Below are 24,598 nucleotides of genomic sequence, written 5' to 3' on the forward strand. Positions count from 1 at the left end.
GCAATCGGCCAGTGCCATTCATTGAACAGTAAATTGTTTACTATTTCATTTCAAAAGATTGTCGGCTTGAACTTATGCATTATGACGATTGCCAAATCGACTGGATATAATTTTCGCTTTTCACAGTTTAAATCGTTGTAAAAACGAAATTAATCAATGCAGGAAAATATGAAACAAACGTCTGATGGGTAACTGAAGTGGTGCTACTGCTGCATAGATGTGCAATTCCAGGAAATGATTTTTTAATTATTAGTTTGTCGTCCCTTCAGTCTCGTTCCATTATAACCATTGCCCTGCATTTGCACTAACTGCAATTGTAAAGTTTTGTGTGCAGAATGATGCTTCCAAACCCAATGCTTATTTTCATGGGTCTGTCTGAAATTGAATAAAGCTCTTAGAACTGTTAGAAATGTTTTGATTTAGGGGCTCAATTATTAATAAGACTCCCTCCTTTAACAAAATCCTTGTTTATTAACTGATTGACTAGCCAACGACTGCCCTTGTGCAAGTCAACATGACTCTACAGTGTACATCTGAAATGGACATGGCATGCTCAATACTAAGATTCACACCCCATCCATCAATCCATGGTAAAAAATCTCTGCATTTATTATGGCACTAACAGAAAAGGTCGTCCCAATGTCGATGCATCAATATCAGGATCAGCTCTAACATGCAAATTAGTACCCATGGGCCACAAATATGATCTTAGAAACTGAATTCTTTGAGCTCGCAACGCGCAATAGCTAGGGTAAGAAACCTTTCAGGCATCTATGACTGAAGGTTTTCAAAGCAAATAGCCAAGGCGTGGACATTGTTACAGACAAGATCTTGCTGAAATAGAGTGAAAACTGTCAATCAAGTGATTGACTCTCAAGGGCTTTCTAATTTACCATTCACTGCACAGCAAATTATTTACTCTTTTATTTTAAAAGGTGTCAGCTGGAATTTTTCCATCATGACAATTGCTCAATCGGCTGCTTTCAATTATCGATTTTCACTATCGCAATGTGGTTCAAATACTTTTAAAAGCGTAATTAATAAATGCAGGTGAATGTGAAACAAACTTCGGCTGAGCATCTCAAGTACCGGTAGTCCTCACTATTTCATCTCAAACTACTGGACATCGTCATATTCGCTTCCGAATTCAGCATCACTAGAAATTAATGAACCTGAAACGGAAAGCAGACCATTATATGTAGCTGATAATAGTCAGGGTTGCCACGAAAATCATGACAGCAGTTTCAGTAAATCTGTATTTGTATCTGTCGCATTATGAATTGATTTACTATCAATTCACGCTTTGATTCTTAATATCCATTCAGCTATAACTCACTCCACACATGATTGAAATTGCTTCAATTTAGATATTTAATTCTTACTTATTGTTGATCCAACAAAGGCTTACGAAAATCTTCAGAGTTAATTAATTAATAAATAATGCCATTTAAAAACAAAACATGGGAGTAATTCGGGGAAAATGCAAGGCGTGAGGACTGCTGTTCTGGTACCTGCTTAATATCACAGGTAAAGAGGGCAACAACCTTCGAATGATGCAGTTGGTGTGCTTCCGTCGGAATGTGCAAGTGAGAATTAACATATGGGTTTTGTGTGGCGTTCGTTGTAATGAAATTAGTCCGCACTCATACCAGTTTGTTGTTACATTGCTGTGTGTTGGTAAAGTAGCTTAACCTGTCTAAGAATCTGTTAGTTTATTTTGTCTCCCTCTGCGTCACGCGGTGGGGAAGAGACGGCATGTGACAGGATTTCAGACAGGCTTACCTTGCAGATTTATATCTTCATGTTGATGTAAATCGCTATCTTTATAATATTCCAGCTTGTCCAGTGAACTGTTAGATTGGAAATCTATACATAAAATATGTTATAATCTTAAAATATGAATACTATTTAAGTTGAATGGTACAATTAATAAGAATATGTACCTGGGCCTGTGCCAAGCTCCCGAAAGTCAATCTCTTCATAAACAGGGTCAGGAAATCCAGTGGGAGAATATTGTCTGTTTCTGTTGCCTGTAACACAAACAACGGCAGATTATGAATGAAGAAGCGTCATGAGTTTTTTAATGTATATTTTCCCTTTCCCATTTCCATGTCCCCTTAGTGCTTCGTAGCAACTATCGGTTATTGGACGTCTCATAAGCCTTCTTAATTCCTCCGTGTCCCCGTTTCTGCAGTGTGCTCCACCCTAAAGAGCATTGTAAGCCCAATGTTGGCGAATAGGATGAATGGCACCACCGGAGCGCATTGCCAATGAAGGATCAACTCCTGGCATGATCTTGCTGTTTGTTCTATGGATCAAATAGCTGATAGTGCTGAAGAACCCTATCAGGACTCTCCTCGCTGTGGTACTCTGGAGGAGCCAATGGCTGAATGTGCACTAAGAATGACCGTTGGGCCTCCTTACGGCCACGGTTCTGCCCTCGACATGCCTGAAACCTTTCTTTCGCAGCAGGGTTCTGGCACGTCCGCCTTTGCCAATTCTTTTTGTAGATAAATAATCGTTTCGACAGCCAGGTGTATTTTTGTCAGGGAACTATATGGTCATACTTCGAGGAAGTCAAGAGGGCTCCGCCTTGATGGAGCTCGTGAACTGACGTCTCTTTCACGTACGTCCAGTTTCCGCCCACTTAGAAATCTTTTGGAAATTTCAAGGCAACTGTTTGAGTCTGGTACATAACATTGAGGTTCTTCACTTTTCTTTCCAAATGATTGGCAGATTATAGCTCCCAAGAGTTAAGCAGCGGTACATCAGCCGTTTCATGTTGCAATGAATCAGGGCCGGCTCCGGATGCCAGTATCGGTGATTGTCGGAAGTGGGAGTTCGATTGATCTGATTGATTGACCCACAAATTCGACCTTGCAATATTATGTACACTCAGTTCTGGTTCTCTAATGATATTGGACTTTTGCTGGATTCTCATCCCATCCCAAAATCAGTAAACACACTTGAGAAAGTTATAAATTCATGGGAAGCATAAAACTTTTACGAAAATAAGGAGGCAGTTTGGTGCCTCGTATGGTTCGAACGAAAACCAGCTACACAGCCTCATCCCATTTACAACTCTTTGTCCACAACTTATAGGTTACGACAATTCACGTACATATCTAAGGGATTTTAGAATGCCTGTACCACTTCTTTCTACCACCACGTCCCTCCGCTCCGCACCACTCTCTGCATGAAAAGTGTTCTCCTTAGATTTCCTCTAATCTGTTTACCAACTTATTCTACTGAGCCCCCTGGCTATTGACTTCTAGCCAAGCGAGTGTTGTTCTCCCCTATCGACTCTACCTCGGCCCCTCATTATCACATATGCGTCAACTTAATCGCCTTGAAGTTTCCATTGTTCGAAAGAAAGCAACGCCATCCTCCCCAACCCCTCCTCATAAGTAAAATTCTCCAATCCGTAAAACATCCACTTTTACCACCTCCTGACCTAACCAGTGCGATCATTTCCTTCCTGCAATTCAGCCACCAAAATCCTAGATGACCTGTAAGAACCGATGAACTTTAACATGTGCAGGAACAGGACTCGCCATTTAAGGACCTGATTTCAAAATGCCTCATTAACCCACCTTTCTGGAAGCTTCTCTGCAACTCTACGGCCAACGCAATGGACACGGCAACAAATAGGGCCACTAACATGCAAGGGATGATGAAAACGGAGAGTCTCTGCTGTTTGAAAGGTACTGTGTACTGTGGATGGCCTGAAGGTAAAAGAATTTCATATTAACACAGGGAAAACCTGTCCCCGCGCATTTCATTCACCCGTGGATACAGCCACCTGCTCGAATGCTAATGTTAATGGATTAAAATAAGGAAGAAACATATTACCCCACAGGCGCTCTGTTTTCGTTTTTACAATTATTGTTAATTTAAGTAACAAGATATTTTACATTTAGTTAACAAATGCAATCTGAATCTCAAACTCTCTACCTTTGTACACTCCTAGGTCTGAAAGTGGCATCATCCATTAATTGCAATGACTATAAAAATGTTTCAGTTTTGAGCAGACATTGAGGCTTGCACAGGTGGAAAGTAAATGTAAAATACCAGTGCCAGTCATATGAAGAAAGACACGTATATCCAAGCTTAATGGAAGAGCCATGGTATTTGGCAAAGTACATAATTCAGATATTGGGCAGAAAGTTGCAAATGGACATTGACAGATTAACTGAATAAGGAGAACTATGGCAAATGATGCTCAATATGTTTATTCATTCAAGGGACGTGAGCATCGCTGGTTAGGCCAACATTTATTGCCCATCCCTAATTACTTTGTGCCTCGGATATTTACAATCTACATGAATGAAACAGATAAGGAGACACAGAGTAAGATACGTAAGTTTGCGGATGATACCAATAGATGTGGAAAGGTTAACAGTCAGGCGGGCACAGAGACGCTACAAAGACCTATGGGCAGCTTAAGTGAGTTGACAACAAATGACAGATAGAGTATAATGAAGGGAAGTGTGAAATTATTCACTTTGGTTGTATGCTTTATAAGGCAGGATGTTTTTTAAGGTGTGATACTTATAAGTATTAAGATTCAGTGAGACTTGTGTGTGTTCATACATGGAACGCAGGAAGAAAGCTTGCAAGTACAGCAAGCAATTGGGAAGACAAATGGGGTGTTGCTCGTTATTGAATGGGGATTGGAGTACAAGGATAAAGAAGTCTTGCTACATTTGGACAGAGTCTGTGTGAAACCGCATCTGCACTGTTGTATGCAATTTTGGGCGCCAAATTTAAGAAATGATGTGTTTGCATTGGAGGCAGTACAGCGAAGCTCACTGAAGTTGACCCTGGGATGAGGAGATTGAACTATGATGAGAGGCTGGGTAAAATGTGTTTATGTTCAGTGGAATTTAGAAGAATGAGAGGTGATCTCATTAGAACCTACACAATTCTGAAGGGGATTGCTAGGGTGGGCGCTGAGAGAATATTTTCATTGGTTGGGGAATCTAAAGCACTGCAGCATAGCTGCAAAATTCAGGAGCCGTCATTTAGGATAGTGGTATGGAGAAATTACTTCGCTCGAAGAGTTGCAAATCTTTTGAATTCTCTAGCAAACAGAGTCGAACACATTTAAGGCTGAGACAGAGAAATTTATGAGCTCCCAGTGAATTAAGGGTATGGTGAGCTGGCGGGCAAATTGAGCTAAAGCTGCTTTGATCGTATTGAATGGTAGAGCATGCTCGATGCATCGTGTGATCCACTGCTCCTCATATTTCTTGTGTTCTTGAGAGAAGGTGATGGTGAGATGACTTCTTGAACCGCTCCAGTTAAATGGTATAGGTGCTCACCAAGGATCCTTAGACAGCAACTTCCAAACCCATGACCGCAACCATCTAGAAGAATAAGGGCAACAGACACATGGGAGCACCAGCACGTGGAAGCTCGCCTCCAAGCCACACACCGTCCTGACTTGAAACTATATCATCATTCCTTCACTGTCGCTGGGTCAAAGTCCTCCTGCTGCCTCTTTAGCAACACTGTGTGTATGCCTACACAACATGGACGGCATAAGTTCAATAAGTTAGGTCACCACCACCTTCTCAAAGATAATTAGGGATGGGAGATAAATGCTGGCCTAGCCAACGACGCCCACATCCCATGAATGAATCCATTAAAAAAAACACCTGGAATGCTGTTAGGAACGTGGTTTCAGGATGTTGACCCTTCGACGGTCTAGGAATGGCAATATATTTCCAGTTCATGAAGGTGCGTAGCTTGGTGGGCAACTTGCAGGAGGCAGTGCTCCCATGCATCTGCTTACTTTTCCTTCTAGGTGTTAGAGCTCAGGGGTTTGGAAGGTGCAGTAGAAGTCTTTTAGAGATGATGCAATGCTTCCTATGGATAGAACACACTGCTGCCACTGTGCACTGGTGGTGCAGGGAGCGTATGGTTAAGATCGGGATTGGATGCCAATCAAGTGTGCTGTTTTGGCCTGGATGGTGTCGTGCTTCTTGAGTGTTGTTGGAACTGCACCCATCGAAGCCAGTGAAGAGTATTGCCTCAAACTCGTGATTTGTGCCTGATGGATGCTGGACGGAATTTATCGAGTCAGGAGGTACGCTACTCGCCATTGAATTCCCAGTTTCTGACCTGTTCTTGTATCCACAGTATTTATATGGTTGGTCCAGTTCATTGTATGCTCAATGGCATACCCCAGGATGTTGATGGTGATTCAGAGATGGCAATGCCGTTGAATGATAATGGGGGGAGGTTAGATAGATTTCCTCATGTTAGATCCTGTCATAGCTTCTGTGGCATGAATGTTAACCGTTAATTATCAGCCCAAGTCTGAATTTTGTCCAGGTCTTGCTGCATATGGACACGGGTTGCATCCTTCGGAAATGACACTAGACATTGTGCAGTCATCAACAAACATCCCTTCTTCTGATTTTATGATGGAGGCAAGATCACTGATGAAGCAGCTGAAGGTGTTTGGGCGCAGGACACGATCCTGAGGAACTCCAGAAGCAATGTCCCAGGAGTGAGATGATTGACCTCCAACAATGCAACCATCTTCCCTTGTGCTAGATATGGCTCCAACTAGTAGAGAGCTTTCCCCCTGATACCAACTGATTCCAGTTTTGATAGGGGTCTTTGATGGCACACTTAGCCAAATGCTGCCTTGATGTCAAGTGCAGGCTCTTTCCCCTCACCTCTTGATCTCAACACTTTTCTCCAGTATTAGACCCCACGGCTGCAATGAGGTGAGGATTTGAGTAACGCTGACGGAGTCCAAATTCAGCGTCACTGAGCATTGTGGGAAATGTGTGAATTGATACATTTTAGATTTATGATTAATATATCAGAATGTTTACCAAATGATGAGAAGGAATGAGCTGTGGTTGAAAGAATAGATTTCGAATTCCAATTTCAGGAATCACTTAAATCAATTGGGCACATTGGAAAAAAGTGTTGAGGCGTGGAACAGACTTGTGGCGCTCCATAGTCTACTTATCTTCTTCTGATCGGAGCACAGGTTGGGGGCAAGTTGAGGGTGAAGTTTTACAACTCTACACTTTCTACCTGTAGAGTATGATTTGGATTATATTAAGCAGGTTACTCCCTCGGAGATTCAGATGGTCTTTCAAAAGGTGAAGCCATTCAATATCTAAAAAAAAGTGTTGTCCAGTACATTGGAGTCGTCACAACAGAACTATAAACGAGCTTCACGTTATAAGGCATCCGACATGAAACATGGAGGTTCAAATAGTAAGATATTTTTAGGTTCGCCTACCAATTCTAACAGGCACCTTAGCGTTGTCGTGGAAGATTTTGTCCACCTGAGCATTATAATCATGACAAATTGTATTTATATAGCGCTCTTAACGTAATGTAAATACCCCAGTACTATTTGCCCGTGCATTCGCCGAGAGTATTTGACATAGAATCACCTATAAAGATGTTAAGGTTAGTGGCCAAAAGCGTGGGCAAAGAGTAGGCTATCGAAATTCCGATCTTGGCGTATGGGCAGATGAAAGCACGGTTGCACCATTGCAACTGTTACATTCGGTGATGCGCAGAAGGACAGAACGGGAGAATTCTCAGATGTTGTAGGGCACCATTAGGACAGAGATAGAGTGGGGCGAGGACTTGGAGGGATTTGAAGGTGAGAATGATTGTTATAAGCTCAAAGCTCAATTTGAAATCGCGTACCAGAACATATCACATTGACGTCTTCTTTATGTTCACAGTCATGAACGCCCATTACTGAAAATTGGCAGTCCCACAGGAAGCGTTCACTCCCCTTGCATTTAACGTCATCCATCCAAATGGTGCCGTTTGCTGGGTCGAATAACGCCCCTCTCGGAATCCACACTGGGTCACCACAGTTTAGATGTCTACAGATGACAGTGGCATCGTGCCTATCCCAGGAATCATCGCAAACCGTTCCCCACGTACCACTGAAGAAGATTTCTATTCTTCCCGAACAGTTATTGAATCCTGCAGCCAGCCGCAACTCTACAACGAAAGATTGCGTGTGAAAAGTTGGCACGTTAACTTGCAGTTGGATACAATTGCTTTATAGGCCGGCTCTGAATGCCAACACACTGCCCTATTGTTGGACGACACTCATGTTAAAGATCCTGCGATTCTCACTGGCCTGAAATGCTCTGCTGCGATACATAAAGATAAACTAATTGTCCAACGCGTATATCGGAAGGGAACTGTTCACTCTCGTGATTAATAACATTTAATGAGTGGCTTCAGAACATTGGAATTGAGCCAAATTTATTAAAATTCATTCTGCTGACAGGCAATTGAAATCCTGATATGCATCGCAGAAATGTTATTACGCATTACATGTTGTGCAAGAATTCAGAATTCAAACTTCTAATGGTTCTCGACAGGTGCAATTGGCCGAAATCCAGCGTTCAATACAGAGTGAATGCAGTCTTTTTCACAACTGACACTGTGCTGGGTGCGTCTGATTCTTAAGCGCCCCTTGCCACACATTTTGTCCAGGGTACCACGCCTTCAATCTTTGTCACTAATTAGCAATCGCGACTTGTGAAATGTTGTATTATATCAGACGGTCGCTACTCTCCAAATATCATCACGGCAGTCGTGAAACCAGCTGGCTGGAAGACAATTCAATCTCCCGTTGTCCTCAGCTCTGTCACGTGCACTCGTTAATATACTTAACTTGTTTGGGAGCAGAGGCATATTTGAAGTGAGGTGACTGGCAGATTGTGAATAACTTTTTAAGAATTATTTTAAAAACATGAAATGGAAAACATAACGATCTTTATTCATATCATTATCAATATTTACCGACATCTTCAGAAACTGGTCTCATATTGCTTTTATTTCTATCGTCTTCATTACGTATATTCATTGGATTTACTTCTGAAAGAATAAACACATCCATTATTCAACAGGGACATCTTTTAGACAGCGCCTTAACTTAAAAAGGAGCTTCTGGGGTGCATGATAAAACAAGGATGATTTCGAGTCACATTAGGGGATATTGGGTCAGATGACCACAATTCTCGTCAGGTTTTAGGGAGCATTTTAAAGGAGAAAAGCGAAGCACAGGCGGGGGGAAATGGGAAGAGGGAATTACAGGCCTTGGGGGCCTAGTCAACTAAACCAATTATGATTGGGAATGCACAAGAATCCCGAATTCAAGGTGCGCCCGTGTCCATAAATGGTGCAGTTGGAGGAGTTTTTTATTTCTTGCTTTATTCTATCTCGGAATGTGGGAGTCGCTGGAAATTCCATTTGTTGACTATCCCTTATTGCCGTTGAATAAAGTGGCTTGCTAGGCCATGTCAGATAATAGCCAACCACATTGCTGTAGATCTGGAGTCACATGTCGGCCAGACCAGGTAGAAAAGGAAAATTGCCCTCTCTGACAGAACCAGTTAGGTTAGTGAAGCAGTTGGGTCCTTACAACAATCCATGACAGTTCTATTGTAACTTTACTGAGGCTAGCTTTACATTCCCGGTCTATTAATTGAATGTTGAATTCAGTTAATAGCTTCTGCGATGGGATTTGAACCCGTGCCACCAGAGCATTAACTAGGGTTCGGGATTACTAGCACAGGGACATTACCACTACTCCACTATCGGAAATGAAAGCAATCAATGAAAAAAATTCTGAAACAAAAACAAAAATTGCTGGAAAAACTCAGCAGGTCTGACAGCATCTGTGCCGAGGAAGACAATGATAACGTTTCGAGTCCGTATGACTCTTCATCAAACTCAAGATGTTGTTTGACCAGGACTCAAAGTAGGTCACCGAGCGCACAGTCATAGGGTAACGTGTGAGTTTCGATATGGACAGCAGAGAATTGGATGACTAAAGTTTACGGATGGTAGAATCATTGAAACGTCAAGGAAACATACGAATAGAAGTGAGTTCCACTGTTGCTATTACCAGAACAAATGACTCCTACATCCTCCCGGTGGTTACAGTTATGTTCACCCCATGGTGAAGATGGACATTGCCATAACAATGAATCGTGCAAACGACAGTTCACATCATCAAGCCAGATCTGTCCAAAGCCCCTTCCAAATGTGAGATCACGATCGACAGACCGGACTGATCCACAGCTGAGCTGCTTACAAACGACTTCTGCATCCTCCATTCCAAATGAATCGGCACAAACAGATCCCCAGATCGCATTATAGAAAACCTCAACTCTGCCCTGGCAGGGACTCGGTCCACCCTGCAGCCTCACAGCCCTGTGCTCTGCAAAACAAAGATTGAAGTTTAACGTACTCTTCAGTTCAATCCCAACGCAGTGAACGTAGAAATAAAAGATCAGGCTTTTTGTTTTAAAGCGACGTAAACTGAATGAAATTGCTTATCACGGAAAACCCAGAAGGCCAATTGTTCCAGAGGAAGTGATTGAGAAGATACTCGACTTTCTATTGCATAATCAGTCCACACTGTGGTGTAGACCAACGAACTTTCCCATTGGTTATCGAAAGCAGTCGGAGACAAAGGGTGTCATTCAATGATTAGCCCTGCTAAATTTGTCAATAAAGCTCTCTTTAACAGGTTTCAAAAAGTGCGAGCACTTTAAAGCACATCTCACCCGAGCAGATAACTCCAGCATCCTCTTTATGATTGCAGTCGCTCTCACCCCACGGGCCCGCCGGACATTCCCACAGGACAGAATCATTCGCTGCACACGTCAGATTATGAAGCCAGATCGGCCCCGCTCCTGGGCCAAACCAGCCAGAAAACGTTGCATTTAGAGCATGACCACACTTCAGCTGGTTACATACAACATGGGCTTCAGCTAAATCCCAGGAGTCATCACACACAGTCCCCCAGGTTCCATTGTAGTAAAGTTCCACCCTTCCGGCACAGCGGCTTCCACCATCTGCCAGTCTTACCTGAATATGATCTGCGGGACAGGAGAAGTTATATTAAACAGTATCTGGCCCAGGATATAGTTCCTGAACAATTAGCAATCGATTCATTCCCAACTTATATTATGCTTCTAAAGGTTAATTTTACAACGATCAGTTTATTACGTTTCTGCTAAAGTACTATGCCTTTTTTTTTTCGTTATCGATGCCTGGCTCTTGTTGATAGTAAAAACTACCTGCAACAAATAGCCAGTTGTTTCTCCCTCCAGTACAAATGTTATAGTGTAACAAATAGTAATGGTGTATAAAATTTTTTAAAAATCAATTAAAAATAAAGACTAAATCAGAGAGCTGAATTCCATCAGATCTGCTTCATCGGAAGTCTGCAAGATTTACAACCCAGTCTCGGCAGCGCGGTAGTTACTGTAAATGTTGATTGTTCTTGTCCACCCGCCTAAAGGTAGTGATACAATTGTTGGCTTGTTTGATTAACGCAGAAGGCGGCTAAAACAGCCAAGTTGGTGTCGGACGGACGTAGCGGCCAGAATCGGAGGTTTCCTGCCCTAAATGACTTTACTGAACCAGTCGGCCACATTCACAGTGAAACGCCTCCCTTTCACTGTGAACTGATTATGTCTAAACATGCCAAGCTGTAAGTTCACCTTGCCGTCAGTGACTCGGCCAAACCATTTCGGATTCTTCCATTGTTCAGCTGGTATAACAGAGAAACACCTGTGGCCCAGTCAAATCAAATTCTTCGCAAATTACTTAAGGACGGACATGTTTGGGGTGGGAGCGGTTCAGAGAATGTTTACTAAGCTGATTCTTGCGATGAAGGGGTTGTGTAATTAGGATAGGTTGAGCGGCTTTGACCTATACAGGTTTAAATTTAGAAAAGTGAGAACTGATCTTGCTCAAACATATTAGATGCTGAGGCGGCTTGATATTTTAGATGCTGAGTGGATGTTCCCTCTCCCAAGGGAATGTAGAAATATGGGGCACCGTTTCAAAATGAAGGCCATCCATTTAAGACCGGAATGAGAAGAAATCTCTTCCCTCAGAGTGTCGTCAACACTTTGGGTTCTCTTCGCCAGAATGCAGCTGAGGTTGAGTCGTTCAATGTCCTCAAGGCAAAATTCGACAGGTTTTTCGAAACATAGAACCATAGAAACAAGGAGAAGGAGCAGGCCATTCAGCCCTTCGATCCTGCTCCGCTATTCATTATTATCATGGCTGGGCATCCACCTCAATAGCCTGCTCCCGATATAGGCAAGAGAATCAATAGTTACGATGGACAGACAGCAAAGTGGCATTAAGACTCCTATCAGATCAATCATGACCTTATTGATTGGCAGAGCTGACCTTCGGGGTCGAATGCTCTTGTCCTGCTCCTATTTCTAAGGTTCTTACGTTCTCATCAACTTGTTACTTAGGCATAAATAGAAGTCTTTCATCAGAATATTTCGAAATGAATACGCGAAGAATATAACGGGGGACAGAATAAGGTTTGGGCGTTCACTTTAATGCGATCCCAAAGGCTTTACCCTGCTCCAAGTGTAATCTACATATCAGCTTAGTGTGCCATCTCAGGCGAGATCTATGAGCAGACATCAGAAGTCTGAAGTACACTTCGCGCGCCCTGCAAGTGTCACTTTTACTTTCAATGTTATTCTTCATAATTCGTAAGCTTTGCGAGGCATTAGCGGCATAGAAACAGGACTTTCGGCCGAACAGCTCGATATTGGACTTCCGAAGGGAATTTCAGAAGCGGCCACATCAAAGCTTCGAGCACAAAACAGGAGCTAGTGGAATGGGGGGTAACATATTAGCTTGGATAAAGGACTGGTTAGAAACAAGGAAACAAAGATAAGGTGGAAATTGGCCTTTTTCGCATTGGCAAGTGCTAACTATTGGAGAGGCACGGGGATCAATGCTAGGGCACCAACTATTTCCAATCTATATCAATGAATTTTATGAAAGGGCCGAATGTTTTGTAGCTACATTTTCTGGTCACACTAATGTAGCAGGAAGTGAGCTGTGACGTGGAGGGAAGGAAACTAGATAGAAGCAAAAAACTGCGCATGCTGGACATCCAAAACAAAAACAAAACTACCTGGAAAAACTCAGCAGGTGTGACAGCATCTGGGGAGAGGAACACAGTTAGCGTTTCGAGTGCATATGATTCTTCAACAGAACTAAGGAAAAATAGAGAAGTGAAATACAAGCTGGTTTAAGCGGGGGGTGGGACAGGTAGAGCTGGATAGAGGGCCAGTGATAGGTGGAGATAACCAAAATATGTCATAGACAAAAGGAGAAAGAGGTATTGACCGTTGGGTTATTCATGAATATATAATTAAAGCGTGATATCCTGGACATTTTAGTTCGTTAATTAAAGTAACTCGTACCAGAACAAACCACGCCGACGTCATCTGCGATGGATAATTGCTTCACTTCTTGTCTAAAACTACAATTCCACAGGAAGGGTTCACTTCCATTGCATCTAACATTGCTTATCCACACTGGGCCGGTGCCTTTTCCAAACTTCCAGTGGTTATAAAGATGTATTGCAGAGCCACAATTCAGCTGTTTGCACACGACATCTGCATCATTGAAATTCCACTGAGTGTCAAGCACTCTCCCCCAAAGACCGCCGTAATAAACCTCTACTCGGCCATCACAAACACCCTCTCCATTAGCCAGTCGCACCTGCCAAGGTTCACCTGTAAGAATGCAATTGGATAATGAAAGTTCATTCAATGCTCCGCAAAGTCATATTGTGAACAGAAATTATGGAAGTTAATATTCTTGTACGGTTTATCTTTGCCTCTGAGTTATTATAAATAAAGCATGATGCAAACATTGAACGTAGTTGGTATCAGCAAGATAAATAAATAGCAATATTAAAGTTTCAGGATTGTACGTCAGAAATGTTGTGCTCTGGTGGACAAGGCCTTGACAGGCATGCAAGAAGAAAGAAGGGAGATATATCGACAGCGGAAGTTTGAAACGACAAGTCATGCGGCTATCTTAATTTCTTATTCTTTCGTGGGATTTGGCCATCGCTGGAAAGGGCAGCATGTATTGACCTTGGGAAAGTAACCATCCTGCACCTTCTTGAACCTTGAAAACCCTAAAATGCAGGTACAACCAGAGTGAAATTGGAAAGGGAGTTCCACGATCCTGAACCAGCCAAGTATGGCTGGTGTTTGAGTTGAGGGGGAAGGTGCAGGTGCTCCAATCCCTGTCCGGCTGCTGCCCTTGTTCTACTAATTCTCGGGCTTGGAATGCGCTGTGCAAGGAACCTGAGCGAATTGTTGCAGTGCATCTTTAAGCTACCAGGTCTATTCTAAATCTAACCGATTTAATGCGATGGTAGTACTACATTGAGATTGAGGGTGGCCTCTGAATACAGAACTTCAAGTCAGCAAGAACTTTGAGGTTGCAGAGGTTTCTGCCCAGGCAATGGAGAGAATGAATGATTAAGGCTGTGGAAATATTTCCAATCAGGCGGGTCGCTTTACCTTCAATATCACAGGACAGATGTTTTTGGTCCACATAAACTTTAATGTATCCAATGCATTCATCTGTTTCTTGATCTCATGTGGTCCAGTTGAACTGGACAATGACTGACATCCATGGCCTCATGATGTCGCCAAACTGGACCATCTGCAATAAACTTTTGCCTGAAAGTGATTGCAGATGTTTCAGCCTTGGCATTTGCACTTGTGTACGGGACTCGCCCTTCATTGACGATGGGATTGTTAGTGTTACGTCTTCCAATAGGTGTTTTTGGTTGATTATCCACCATCATTCACGATTGGATTTAACTAGTCTTCAGAGCGTCGATCTCATAAACTGGTTTGCTTGGTTTGAGATTGCTTATCGCTGTTTAAAACAGGGAGACCCCCCTGTTTATCTTGCATGTAATGCTATGATGAAGCTTCACAAGGTTCCCCCCTCATTCTTTGGCGTGCCTTCTGCTGCTACTGGCCTGCTCTTCGACACTCCACGTTGAGCCAATGTTGGTCACTTGGATTGTTGATAATGTTACAGTGAGGGAGATACTAGTTGTGGTGAAATAAAATTCTGCAGCTGTTGATGGCCAATAGTGCCTCATGGGATGGCCAATTTTGAGCTGCGAGCTTGTTTCTGAATATACCCAATTTAGCACTGTGGTAGTGGAACACCATTATCGAGGTTGTCCCCCATGTCAAGACTAGACTACATCTCAACAAGAATTCTACTGTGAACACTGCTACAAATATTATCGTCGATGGATGCACCTGAGACAAGTAAATAATGTGAAGGAGCTTGTTTGCCATTCTGTTGGTTCTGTCATTTCCTGCTGCAGGGCCAGATTGGCATCTATGCCCTGCATGACCATGCAATCTCAATCAGTCGCGGTGCTAGAAATGGACACTTAGTTATGGGCAGTGAATTAATGGCGATAATGTCTTTTAACAATCAGGGGTTAAATTGGGTGCAGGTAGCCTGCTAATTGGCTCAATAATATGGACTGTAGCGGTTCATTGGAAAACACAACTTCTGAAAGCATTTATGCAGAGGCAGTAAAATCCAGTCTTGCTCACTTTCTGACAGCAATTTTTTTTTACAAAATGACTAACTAAAGTGCTGTTCAGTGAAGAGGCAGGTAAATTGTGACGAAGGGGAACCTGAGAAAAGAGGCAGACCATTCAGTCCGATGGCATTGTTCCGTCATTCATTTAGGCCATGGTTGATCTGTCTTCAATTTCGATCATTAAACCCTGCACTATTCAAACTCTATCGATCTAAAATTAATGATTATTATTTAAACTGACCTGTATTTATTGTTGTGGGAGAGAGATCCCTATTTCTTCAACCCTCTACATGAAGAAGTATACATTAATTTGTCTCCTGAAATGATTGGGTCTGAATTTAATTTAATGTTCCTTTCTCCTAGACCCCGCCGCCAACAGGAAATAAATATCTTTATCTGCCCCATCAATTCCTTTCACAATCCCAAAATCACAAGCAAATAACTCTTCCAAATAAAGGAGAACAGAAGTCTTCTTTATGTATCCTCACCTCATAATTTAACACTTGGAGGCCTGCTAAAGTTCGGGTGAATATGTGCCAATATTTCCCTTGTTAGTGATATTGCCCAGAATGTTACACAGCACTCCAGATGTGTTTTGGGTCTGATCTATACACACCCACTTCGATCCCACTTGCTGTCAATATATGTGCGCCCATTTGGGGAGGATGTATACGCATTCACACCCGCCTAGGATTAAGGTACATATATCATCTTGAAAATGAGTTACAGTCAAGACTCATTTTTTTTTCGGGGTCTCAACTCGAATGCAATGTAATATCCGGTACACCTGTCGGGACGGCATGTGCAGAGGTTGATCCGTGCTGCTCAGAATATTAATTTAAATGCATTTAAGTCCCTCTGACAATTACGATCAATGGAAGGGAAATAAGTAACTCTGGCCGCCTCGTGCCTGGAACCCCTCACACCATTGTTTCTCAACGTATGGCAATATATCACAATTTAAACAGGATGTGGTATCGCCCTTACTCGAGGATTCTTCCATGCAAATAAATAATAATATATGAATGAGAATAATTGACAGTTGACAACGAATGACAAACCTACCGGAACAGATGACACCAGCATCATTTTTGTGCGTGCACTGATGGTGCCCCCAGGATGACACTGGGCAATCGTTCAAACGCCATTCATTGCCGATACATTCATTTATATCGTACCATATCGAACCATTTCCCTCTCCGAAGAATGCGCCTCCTCGCGCTGATATTGCAGCCCCACAACCGAGTTGGTGGCAGACGACAGCCGCATCCTGTAAATCCCAGTAGGTGTCGCAAACTGTACCCCAGGTGCTGCCCAGTAATATCTCCACTCTTCCTGAGCAGGCGTTATTACCACCAACTAACCGCGGCCCTTTCTGTCCTTTATGGAGAAACAAAGAACATTGTTCAGCAGATTCACATTCCATTGGAAAGTCATTTTCTGCTTCAACAAATCAAATGCGCACAAATTGAATTATTCAAACAAGTAAAGCAAAAAATCAATGAGAAACACTAAATCGAGCGAGTTATCGCGGATCGAACAGGTTTTCGTCAAACACCTCGCTGTGACAATTAACACTACGCTGCGGCGCCACAGTGAAAGAGGATTTACAGCGGAACAACTGCTAGGAGTCTGTTGGGATCTAAGGTGAAGAATGAAACTCCAACGGGGAGGGTGACTTTAATATTCTGGAGAAAGGACGTCGTAAACTGGGTAGAAGTGATCAGGAGAAGGAAAGCTTTTTATTTTTGTTCGTCCGCGTGGCGTGAACAAAATATCCTAACTGACCAGGAGGATGCGATAGATTGAAAGGCCTGGCATACGCGATGTTAAAGTAGAAAGAATGCGATGCGTCTTCTGTCGAAATGCGGCGCTGAAATGGCGACTGGGAATAGGCATGTTCGGTTTGCGACAGGCTTTAGGAAACTTATTGTTCTAATCCTGCTTTGGCGGCTAAGAGCGAAATTAAATAGAATTCAAGATCTTTAAACATAAGTTTGTTAAACTCCAGATTTTGCTGGAATTTGAACTTGAGCACTGTATTATATTATTGTCTATCGGCACGTCGGAATGTCAGTAAAGAAACTGTTTGAGACTGTGAATTCCGTCAAGAAAACGGCGAATCAATTATTTTTACATAAATAAAAGACACGAAGCCACAGCGTCAGATCCATCCACCGATATTGCAAAGAGAACCACAATCTGGGTCTGATACTGAGCAGCAACGATATTTCCCATATAGAGGATAGAGGTCCACCAGAACCTAGTTTTAGGAACGAATGAAACACTTACCGGAACAAATGACACTAACGTCATGTCTGTGCGTACAGTTGTGTTGATTTCTTGGTGTAGTGGGGCAGTCCCAGAGAATGGACTCATTACCCTGGCATTCATAAACATCCTGCCATATGGGGCCGCTGCCCTCGCCATTATAAGCCTCCCCGAGTATTGATATCACTTCCCCACATTTCAGCGATGAGCAAACCACACGGGCGTCCTTGGAGTCCCAATGTGAGTCACACACAGTCCCCCAGGTGTCTCCATACAGTATCTCCAACCTCCCAGAGCAGCTGTCCGTTCCGCCAACCAGTCTCGGTTCTTTGTGTCCTGTTGATTTAAAACGAATAGTAGTAAATTTTCAATATATATTGCTTCAATAAACGCTTACATCGAGAACTTTTTTCTTCTAGAATGGTCTGTTCCGCGTTCAGAAATGCAGAGAGCATAGATATTTTCTCTTACAATAGATTTATCTTGAAGAAGTTGCAGTCTCTAGTGAGTGGGTATGGTGCCCGTAGGCGGTCTGCATCTTAGCATTGCATTTTATGAAGTACAGAGCTAAGCTGTTGCTATAAGCAATATTATATTGTGTCCAAAACCATTAGAATCCATCTTTAATTACATCATTCTCATGTGATCTGCAGTCCCACAACACGCTTGCCAGAGATTCCCTAAAACACTGCACCCCAGTAATTGCACCTTAGTAATTGGTTTAAAGGGCTAGATGTCATTATTGAGCGCTCTCTTTATGGAGCTGAACTCTGGCATTTTCAACTTTATAGTAGTCATGAGTATGATTCTAAATTATGAAATAGTGTTTTGTAGTTGCATTATCCCGACTGGAACATTCGAAATAAAATGGTATTTCTCACGATCCACAGTGAGAAAAATCGTGTCCGCCGCAAATGTAAGGGAGTTACTTAGAAATGTTTCTATGATATACTATGTGGCAGCAATATGCTATAAAACATGGGCCGGTTGGCTCAGTTGGCTTGAATGCTAGCGCTTAGAATATGGACAGCATCTCTGGGTCGATTGCCGTTACTGCTGCCGTAAACTTGGGACCTCCCTCTTTTCCCTGTCGCTGAGAGGTGAAAGCAATGCCCAACAGCCGCTGACAAAAAGCTACCAATAATACAGCTCCAGATGCAGAATTAGCAGGTAGTGAGGCGAGGGTTTATCTTCCGACAGAGCGCACTAGTAATGGGACTCACCATATATACTGGCGATGAAAAAGATAATTGTGTAAATCAGCGATTAATCACGCCTGGACGTTCCACTGGTGTAACTATCTGCGCTTTACTTTAAGTCCATCAATTGTAGTTAATATCCTACACTTAATGCATTTTGCTGGAGAAATAACCCAGCTGGAGCTGGTCATTATTCTTTTTATTCATTCATGGGATGTGGGCATCGATGGCTTGGATAACATGTATTTCCCATCCCTAATTACTCTTGTTCAGAGGGCATTTTTGCTGTGGGTCTGGAGACACATGTAGGCCAGACTAGGTAAGGAGGGCAGATTTCCTTCCTAAAAGGACATGAGTGAACCAGATAGGTTTTTAGAACAATCGGCTATGGTTTCATGGTCATCATTAGAATTTTAATTCAAGATTTTTTATTGAATTCAAATTAAATTAAATTAAATTAAATTAGATTAAATTAAAACCATTTATCCTTCCCCGCTGCCGGCGTCACAACAGTGGCAACATTCACTCATTTTTATTTCCAACCACAGAAAAGCTGCACCTCTAGTTTAGATTCCTGATCCGAAACGTCAGCAGGTTCACCAAGGCACTACGTAAATGAGACTTAATAATTTATAAGTCTGTAAAACAGTAGCAACCCTTTTATTTTAATTCTGAATCTGGAACCTTCAAAATGAGTTCAATGACTTGCAGTATTTTAAAACGACACCTCTTGGTCAAATTGCGTGGTTGAGTGGGGTCGCGTGAAGTTGTGTCATCTTCCCCGTTTTCAGAGTAGAGATTTACCTGAACAAACGACGCCAGCTGTTTTCCTTCCTCTGGAACAGTTCGTGTGTGTCAAGAGTTTTAATTCGCATTTCCAGGGGTTGTCTTCGGAGCCGTCACAGTGAACTTCTAAGTCAAGAACAGGCCAGTCGCCAGCCCCAAACTGAGAATCATCTGATGCAGATACAGCGTCTCCACAGCCCAGGTATTTGCACACTACACGAGCGTCATTCATGTCCCACATTCTACCGCAAATACTACGCCAGGCATTGAAGCTACTGGCTTGAACTCTTCCAGCACACGGGCTGCCCCCATCCTCAAGCATCAAGTTTTGCTTAACTGTTGTGGAACAAAAGGCAGTTTCAGATTATTTCCCTTAGCTCTGTTGCGCCAGCTGGGAACACTAATGGCTGAATTTTCGCTTGAGGGGTGGAAGAACGGTACAGGAATTGTTCCGAATGACAAACTAGACCTCAGGGAAGCAGTCATTGGTTGGATTGTATCTTCAATTGCTCACCAATCATTGATTACAATTAATCTGGGCTAGATCTTTCTCACCTGATTGAATTTGAATTTTCCTCAATTTATTATTCTTATTCGGGATTGTTCCTTCTCCTTTTCCATAGGAAACATAAACCTTAAGATGCTATAATAGCTTCCACCCCTCCACCCCGCGCAGACACACGCACATACATATATCCCTACTGACATTTGATACAATTGCCCCTCCCCACCACGCTCACCCCCACCCCTCCCACATTCCCAACACAACACACACATTAGAATGAGGAGCAGTAGTATACCACTTGGCTCCTCGAGCATGTTCTGCCATTTGATAAGATCATGGCTGATCTGATTACAGCCTCAATACTGTATTCCGTTCTGACTTCTTAAACTTTGACTTGCTTGTCCATAAAAAATGTAACTCAACCTTCAATATATTCAATGACCCAGCCTCCACGACTCTCTGGGAAAGAGAATTCCACGGACCAACCACCGAGAACACAGTGTTCTCATCAGGTCAGTCATGGATGGGTGATCCATATTTTTAAAATTGCGTCTTCTCGTTCTCGGGACCCCACAGGGAGAAACGTCCTCACAGCATCCACCCTGCCATGTCCTCTAAGGATCTTATATGTTTCAATAAGTTCACCTCTCGGTCGTCCAAGCTCAAATGGAAATGGGCTGAACTGCACAACTTATCCTCGTGAGCTCAGCCGTTCGACCAAGGAATCATTCGAATGATTTTTCAGGGGGAAATTAAAAATGCTAAAAGAGAATACAGTAATAATTTACTGCAAAACCCTTAAAATCCCAAGGCAGAAATGATTGCTAAACATATTAAGCGTTGAAGATTACCAGATGAACATTGCACAGACTTGAGAGTCAGACTGGAGACAAAAGTATGACGTAAATTAGTTTAAGTGCACTCCCACCTCAGATCGGGATGGGGCAGATGGTTTTAGCTTAGATATGCTAAGGCAAGCAAGGAACAAAGGTGGGGTGGGGGGGTGCAGGGTGCGTTGATGAAACATAAACAGCCATGCGTTGTGAGAAACAAAATATTTGCATACGTGTTTTAATTTTGATTGGATAATGTAATTATGTACACATCCTTTAGAATAATTGGTGAGCAAAATCACATGCTTATGTACTCAATAGGATTGAGAAGGAAAAGAGAGGCTTTTAGGAGATAAAAGGGGAGCAAATCACCGGAGGCATTAGTGGAACACAGAAAGTGCAGGGTGGAGCTTAAGAAAGAAATTGGAAGAGCAAAGAGGGGATATGAGAAAGCTCTGGCTGGTACAATTTGGGAAAACCCCAAGATATTCTAAAAGTGTGTCAATGGGAAAGAATAACCAGGGAAAGGGTAGGCCCCATTAGGGACCAAGGGAGCAATCTATGGGTGGAGCCAGAGGACATTAGTAGAGTGTTGAACGAATACTTCACATCAGTCTTCACCCAAGGGAATGAGGATGAAGGTATCGAACTCGGTGAGAGAGACTGCGAGGTTCTTAAGCAAATTTATATAGGGTCTGACAAGGTATTGGAGGCCTTGGCAAACATAAAAGTGGATAAATATCCGGGTCTGGATGATTTGTGCCCCAGACTACTGAGGGAGGCAAGGGAGGAGATTGCAGGGTCTCTGACCCAAATTTTTAATTCCTCTCTGGCCACGGGGGAGGTGTCTAGAGGACTGGAGAACAGCTAACGTGGTTCCGGTATTTAAGAAGGTTTGTAGAGATAAGCCAGGGAACTAGGGGCCCGTGAGTCCAACGTCATTGGTAGGGAAACTATTGGAGAAAATTCTGAAGGAGAGAATGTATTTCCACTTGGAGAAGCAAGGCCAAATCAGGGATAGCCAGCATGGCTTCGTCTGAGGGTTGTCACGCGTAACAAATTTGATTGAATTTTTTGAGGAGGTGACCAGGTGTGTAGATGAGGGTAGTGCAGTTGATGTAGTTTATATGGACTTCAGCAAAGCCTTTGACAAGACCCCACATGGGAGACTTATAAAGAAGGCAAATGCACATAGGGCACAGTGTAATTTGATAACGTAGATTTAAAATTGGCTTACTTGTAGGAGATGGAGTGTGATGACAGAAGCATGCTTACTGACTGGAAGCCCGTGTCCAGTGGTGTACCACAGGGATCTGCGCTGGGTCCCCTATTATACGTCATTTATATAAACGACTTAGATGACTACATTGAGGGTAGGATTAGAATATTTGCGGATGACGCAAAGATTGGCCGGGTGGTTACGAGTGAGATTGAGTGTCTTGGGCTACAGGAAGATATAGAATCCTAAAAAGTATGAGGTGATACATTTTGGAAGGAGTAATTTGACAAGGAAGTATTCAACGAACTCAGAAACTCTGCGGAACAAAGGGACATTGGCTTGTGTGTCCATAGATCTCTGAAGGCGGAGGGGTATGTTTGTAGGGTGGTGAAACAGGCATATGGGTCACTTGTCTTTAGCAATCGAGGCATAGAATTCAAAAGTTGGGAGATCATGTTGGAGTTGTATAGAACCTTGGTGAGGCCGCAGCTGGAGTACTGTGTGCAGTTCTGGTCGCCACATTACAGGAAGGATGTGATTGCACTGGAGGGGGTGCAGAGGAGATTCACGAGGGTCTCCCTGGGATGAAACATTTAAGTTATGAACAGAGGTGGGATGGACTTGGGTGGTTCTCGTTGGAGCAGAGAAGACTGAGGGGCGACATGATCGAGGTGTACAAGATTATGAGTGGAATGGACAGGGTGGATAAGGAGCAGCTGTTCCACTTAGTTCAAGGGCCAGGCACCAGGGGACATAAGTTTAAGGTGAGGGGCAGGAGTTTTACGGGGGATGTGAGGAAACCCATTTTTACCCAGTGGGTGGTGACAGTCTAGAATGCGCTGGCTGGGAGGATGATGGAGTCGGGTTGCCTCACAACATTCAAAAAGTACCTGGATGAGCACTTGCCACGTCATAACATTCAAGGCTATGGGCCAAGTGCTTGTAAATGGGATTAGGTAAGTAGGTCAGATGTTTCTCACGTGCTGGTGCAGACTCGATGGTCCGAAAGTCCTCTTCTGCATTGTGTGATTCTGTGATTCTGTGAGTTAGCATTAGACCGGTGTTCCTGTTACCGATTAGATGTATTCAAATGTATTATGATAAGAAAAGGTACAAAAGTAATGAATCTGGGAGCTGAGTCTTCATTCTAAGGAAGGATTGCGGCTCCCTTGCATATGCTTGAATAAAACTGGTTAAAGAAAGCCTGAGTCTCTGTGGTTGTTGCGGGCTTCCAGTGTGCACCATCTTCAATTGGCGTAGTCGGCAGGATCCGTCCGAACCTCTGCGAAGGCGTAACAATGATCTGGTCAGTATTATCATTTGAAATGTACTCTCCGATTGTTCGCGTCAGATTAGAACGGAGGTCTAACAGCGCGAATCCGAACGGTTCGGCCAGGAGACACAACTGGACAGGTGGGGGGATTGAGCCTCAGGAGACTCAGATCCTGTGGGAACTGTGGGTCCCTGTTTTAGTGTGTGGAGGTTGAGACTCAAGAGAATCAGAACTCGGGGGAAATATGGGTCCCTGTTTTAGTATGGGGTGAGTGAGCCTCAGGAGACTCAGATCTTGGGGGAACTGTGGGTCACTGTTTTAGTGTGTGTGACCGTATAGTGTGTGTGTGGATATGGCCGTGAAGACCGAGCTCGAATTTGTGGCTGAATGGCGAGGTGAAGGAACTATGTCCCTTCACCTCACCAGGAAGCATAAAAAGCTAATCAGCGTAATGAAACAGCAACGTTGGCAACCGGGCGATCCGCCATCACACTCTAAGCAGTCGTGGAAAGCTCAGATTAACGATAAAACTTACAAAGCTACAGCGCTCATTTTGAGTCTGTATCTGAAACAAACTAAACTAATCGAGATATATTTCGGTCGAGTTGCGCCGGTCGTAGCGGCAGTTCGATTTCTTCCAGGGGCCATCAACAGATATTGGGAATATGTGGGAGGATAATTGGGACCTGAAAGGTCCCCTCGTGAATTTTGTAACTTAAAATAAATGAATTGATCTAAGTTACAAGAGATGTTTGTGCTGAAGAGACCGAGAGGGAGAGAGAGAGAGAGGGGATACCCCTACGGGAGTTAATGAGCATTGGCATGCAGGAGCAGAGAAAATGTGAGCTTCAGCCAGTTTGATTGCCCCTATAGCTGGAGCCTCTAAGATCCCTTTATTCCCCCCACTGCTACTTGAAGTTTCGTTTAGAGTTAAGTTCAATATTATAACAATATAAATACATACCTTTATATGTGTGTTTGTTGGTGTGAATGGAAGCATTTGTATGTGAGCTTTAACGTGTTTTCTTCCCTAAATTGTCATTTGTGTGTGAAGTTCTCCATATTATATTCGA

General features: G+C 43.1%; 2 protein-coding genes across 2 annotated transcripts in view; both read right to left on the minus strand.

Annotated features, from left to right (window-relative positions):
• Positions 1–791: 791 nt before the first annotated feature.
• The window catches only part of LOC144694114 (scavenger receptor cysteine-rich type 1 protein M130-like), a 248,092-nt gene continuing 224,285 nt past the window's right edge, over positions 792–24,598 (minus strand). Inside the window, exons 8-10 of the mRNA XM_078564472.1 lie at positions 1,944–2,030; positions 1,783–1,866; positions 792–1,172 (exon numbers count right to left, since the gene is read on the minus strand). Of these exons, the coding sequence (XP_078420598.1) occupies positions 1,117–1,172; positions 1,783–1,866; positions 1,944–2,030 (227 nt within the window). The 3' untranslated portion in view covers positions 792–1,116. The remainder of the gene's footprint in view (positions 1,173–1,782; positions 1,867–1,943; positions 2,031–24,598) is intronic.
• Positions 2,135–24,598, minus strand: part of LOC144694282 (scavenger receptor cysteine-rich type 1 protein M130-like) — a 102,547-nt gene continuing 80,083 nt past the window's right edge. The window contains exons 10-18 of the mRNA XM_078564619.1: positions 19,714–20,031; positions 16,505–16,819; positions 13,260–13,580; positions 10,581–10,895; positions 9,917–10,231; positions 8,809–8,883; positions 7,690–7,995; positions 3,594–3,725; positions 2,135–2,205 (exon numbers count right to left, since the gene is read on the minus strand). Of these exons, the coding sequence (XP_078420745.1) occupies positions 2,135–2,205; positions 3,594–3,725; positions 7,690–7,995; positions 8,809–8,883; positions 9,917–10,231; positions 10,581–10,895; positions 13,260–13,580; positions 16,505–16,819; positions 19,714–20,031 (2,168 nt within the window). The remainder of the gene's footprint in view (positions 2,206–3,593; positions 3,726–7,689; positions 7,996–8,808; positions 8,884–9,916; positions 10,232–10,580; positions 10,896–13,259; positions 13,581–16,504; positions 16,820–19,713; positions 20,032–24,598) is intronic.

The sequence above is a fragment of the Cetorhinus maximus genome, chromosome 19, assembly GCF_964194155.1.
Source record: "Cetorhinus maximus chromosome 19, sCetMax3.hap1.1, whole genome shotgun sequence".
Lineage (NCBI taxonomy): Eukaryota > Metazoa > Chordata > Chondrichthyes > Lamniformes > Cetorhinidae > Cetorhinus > Cetorhinus maximus.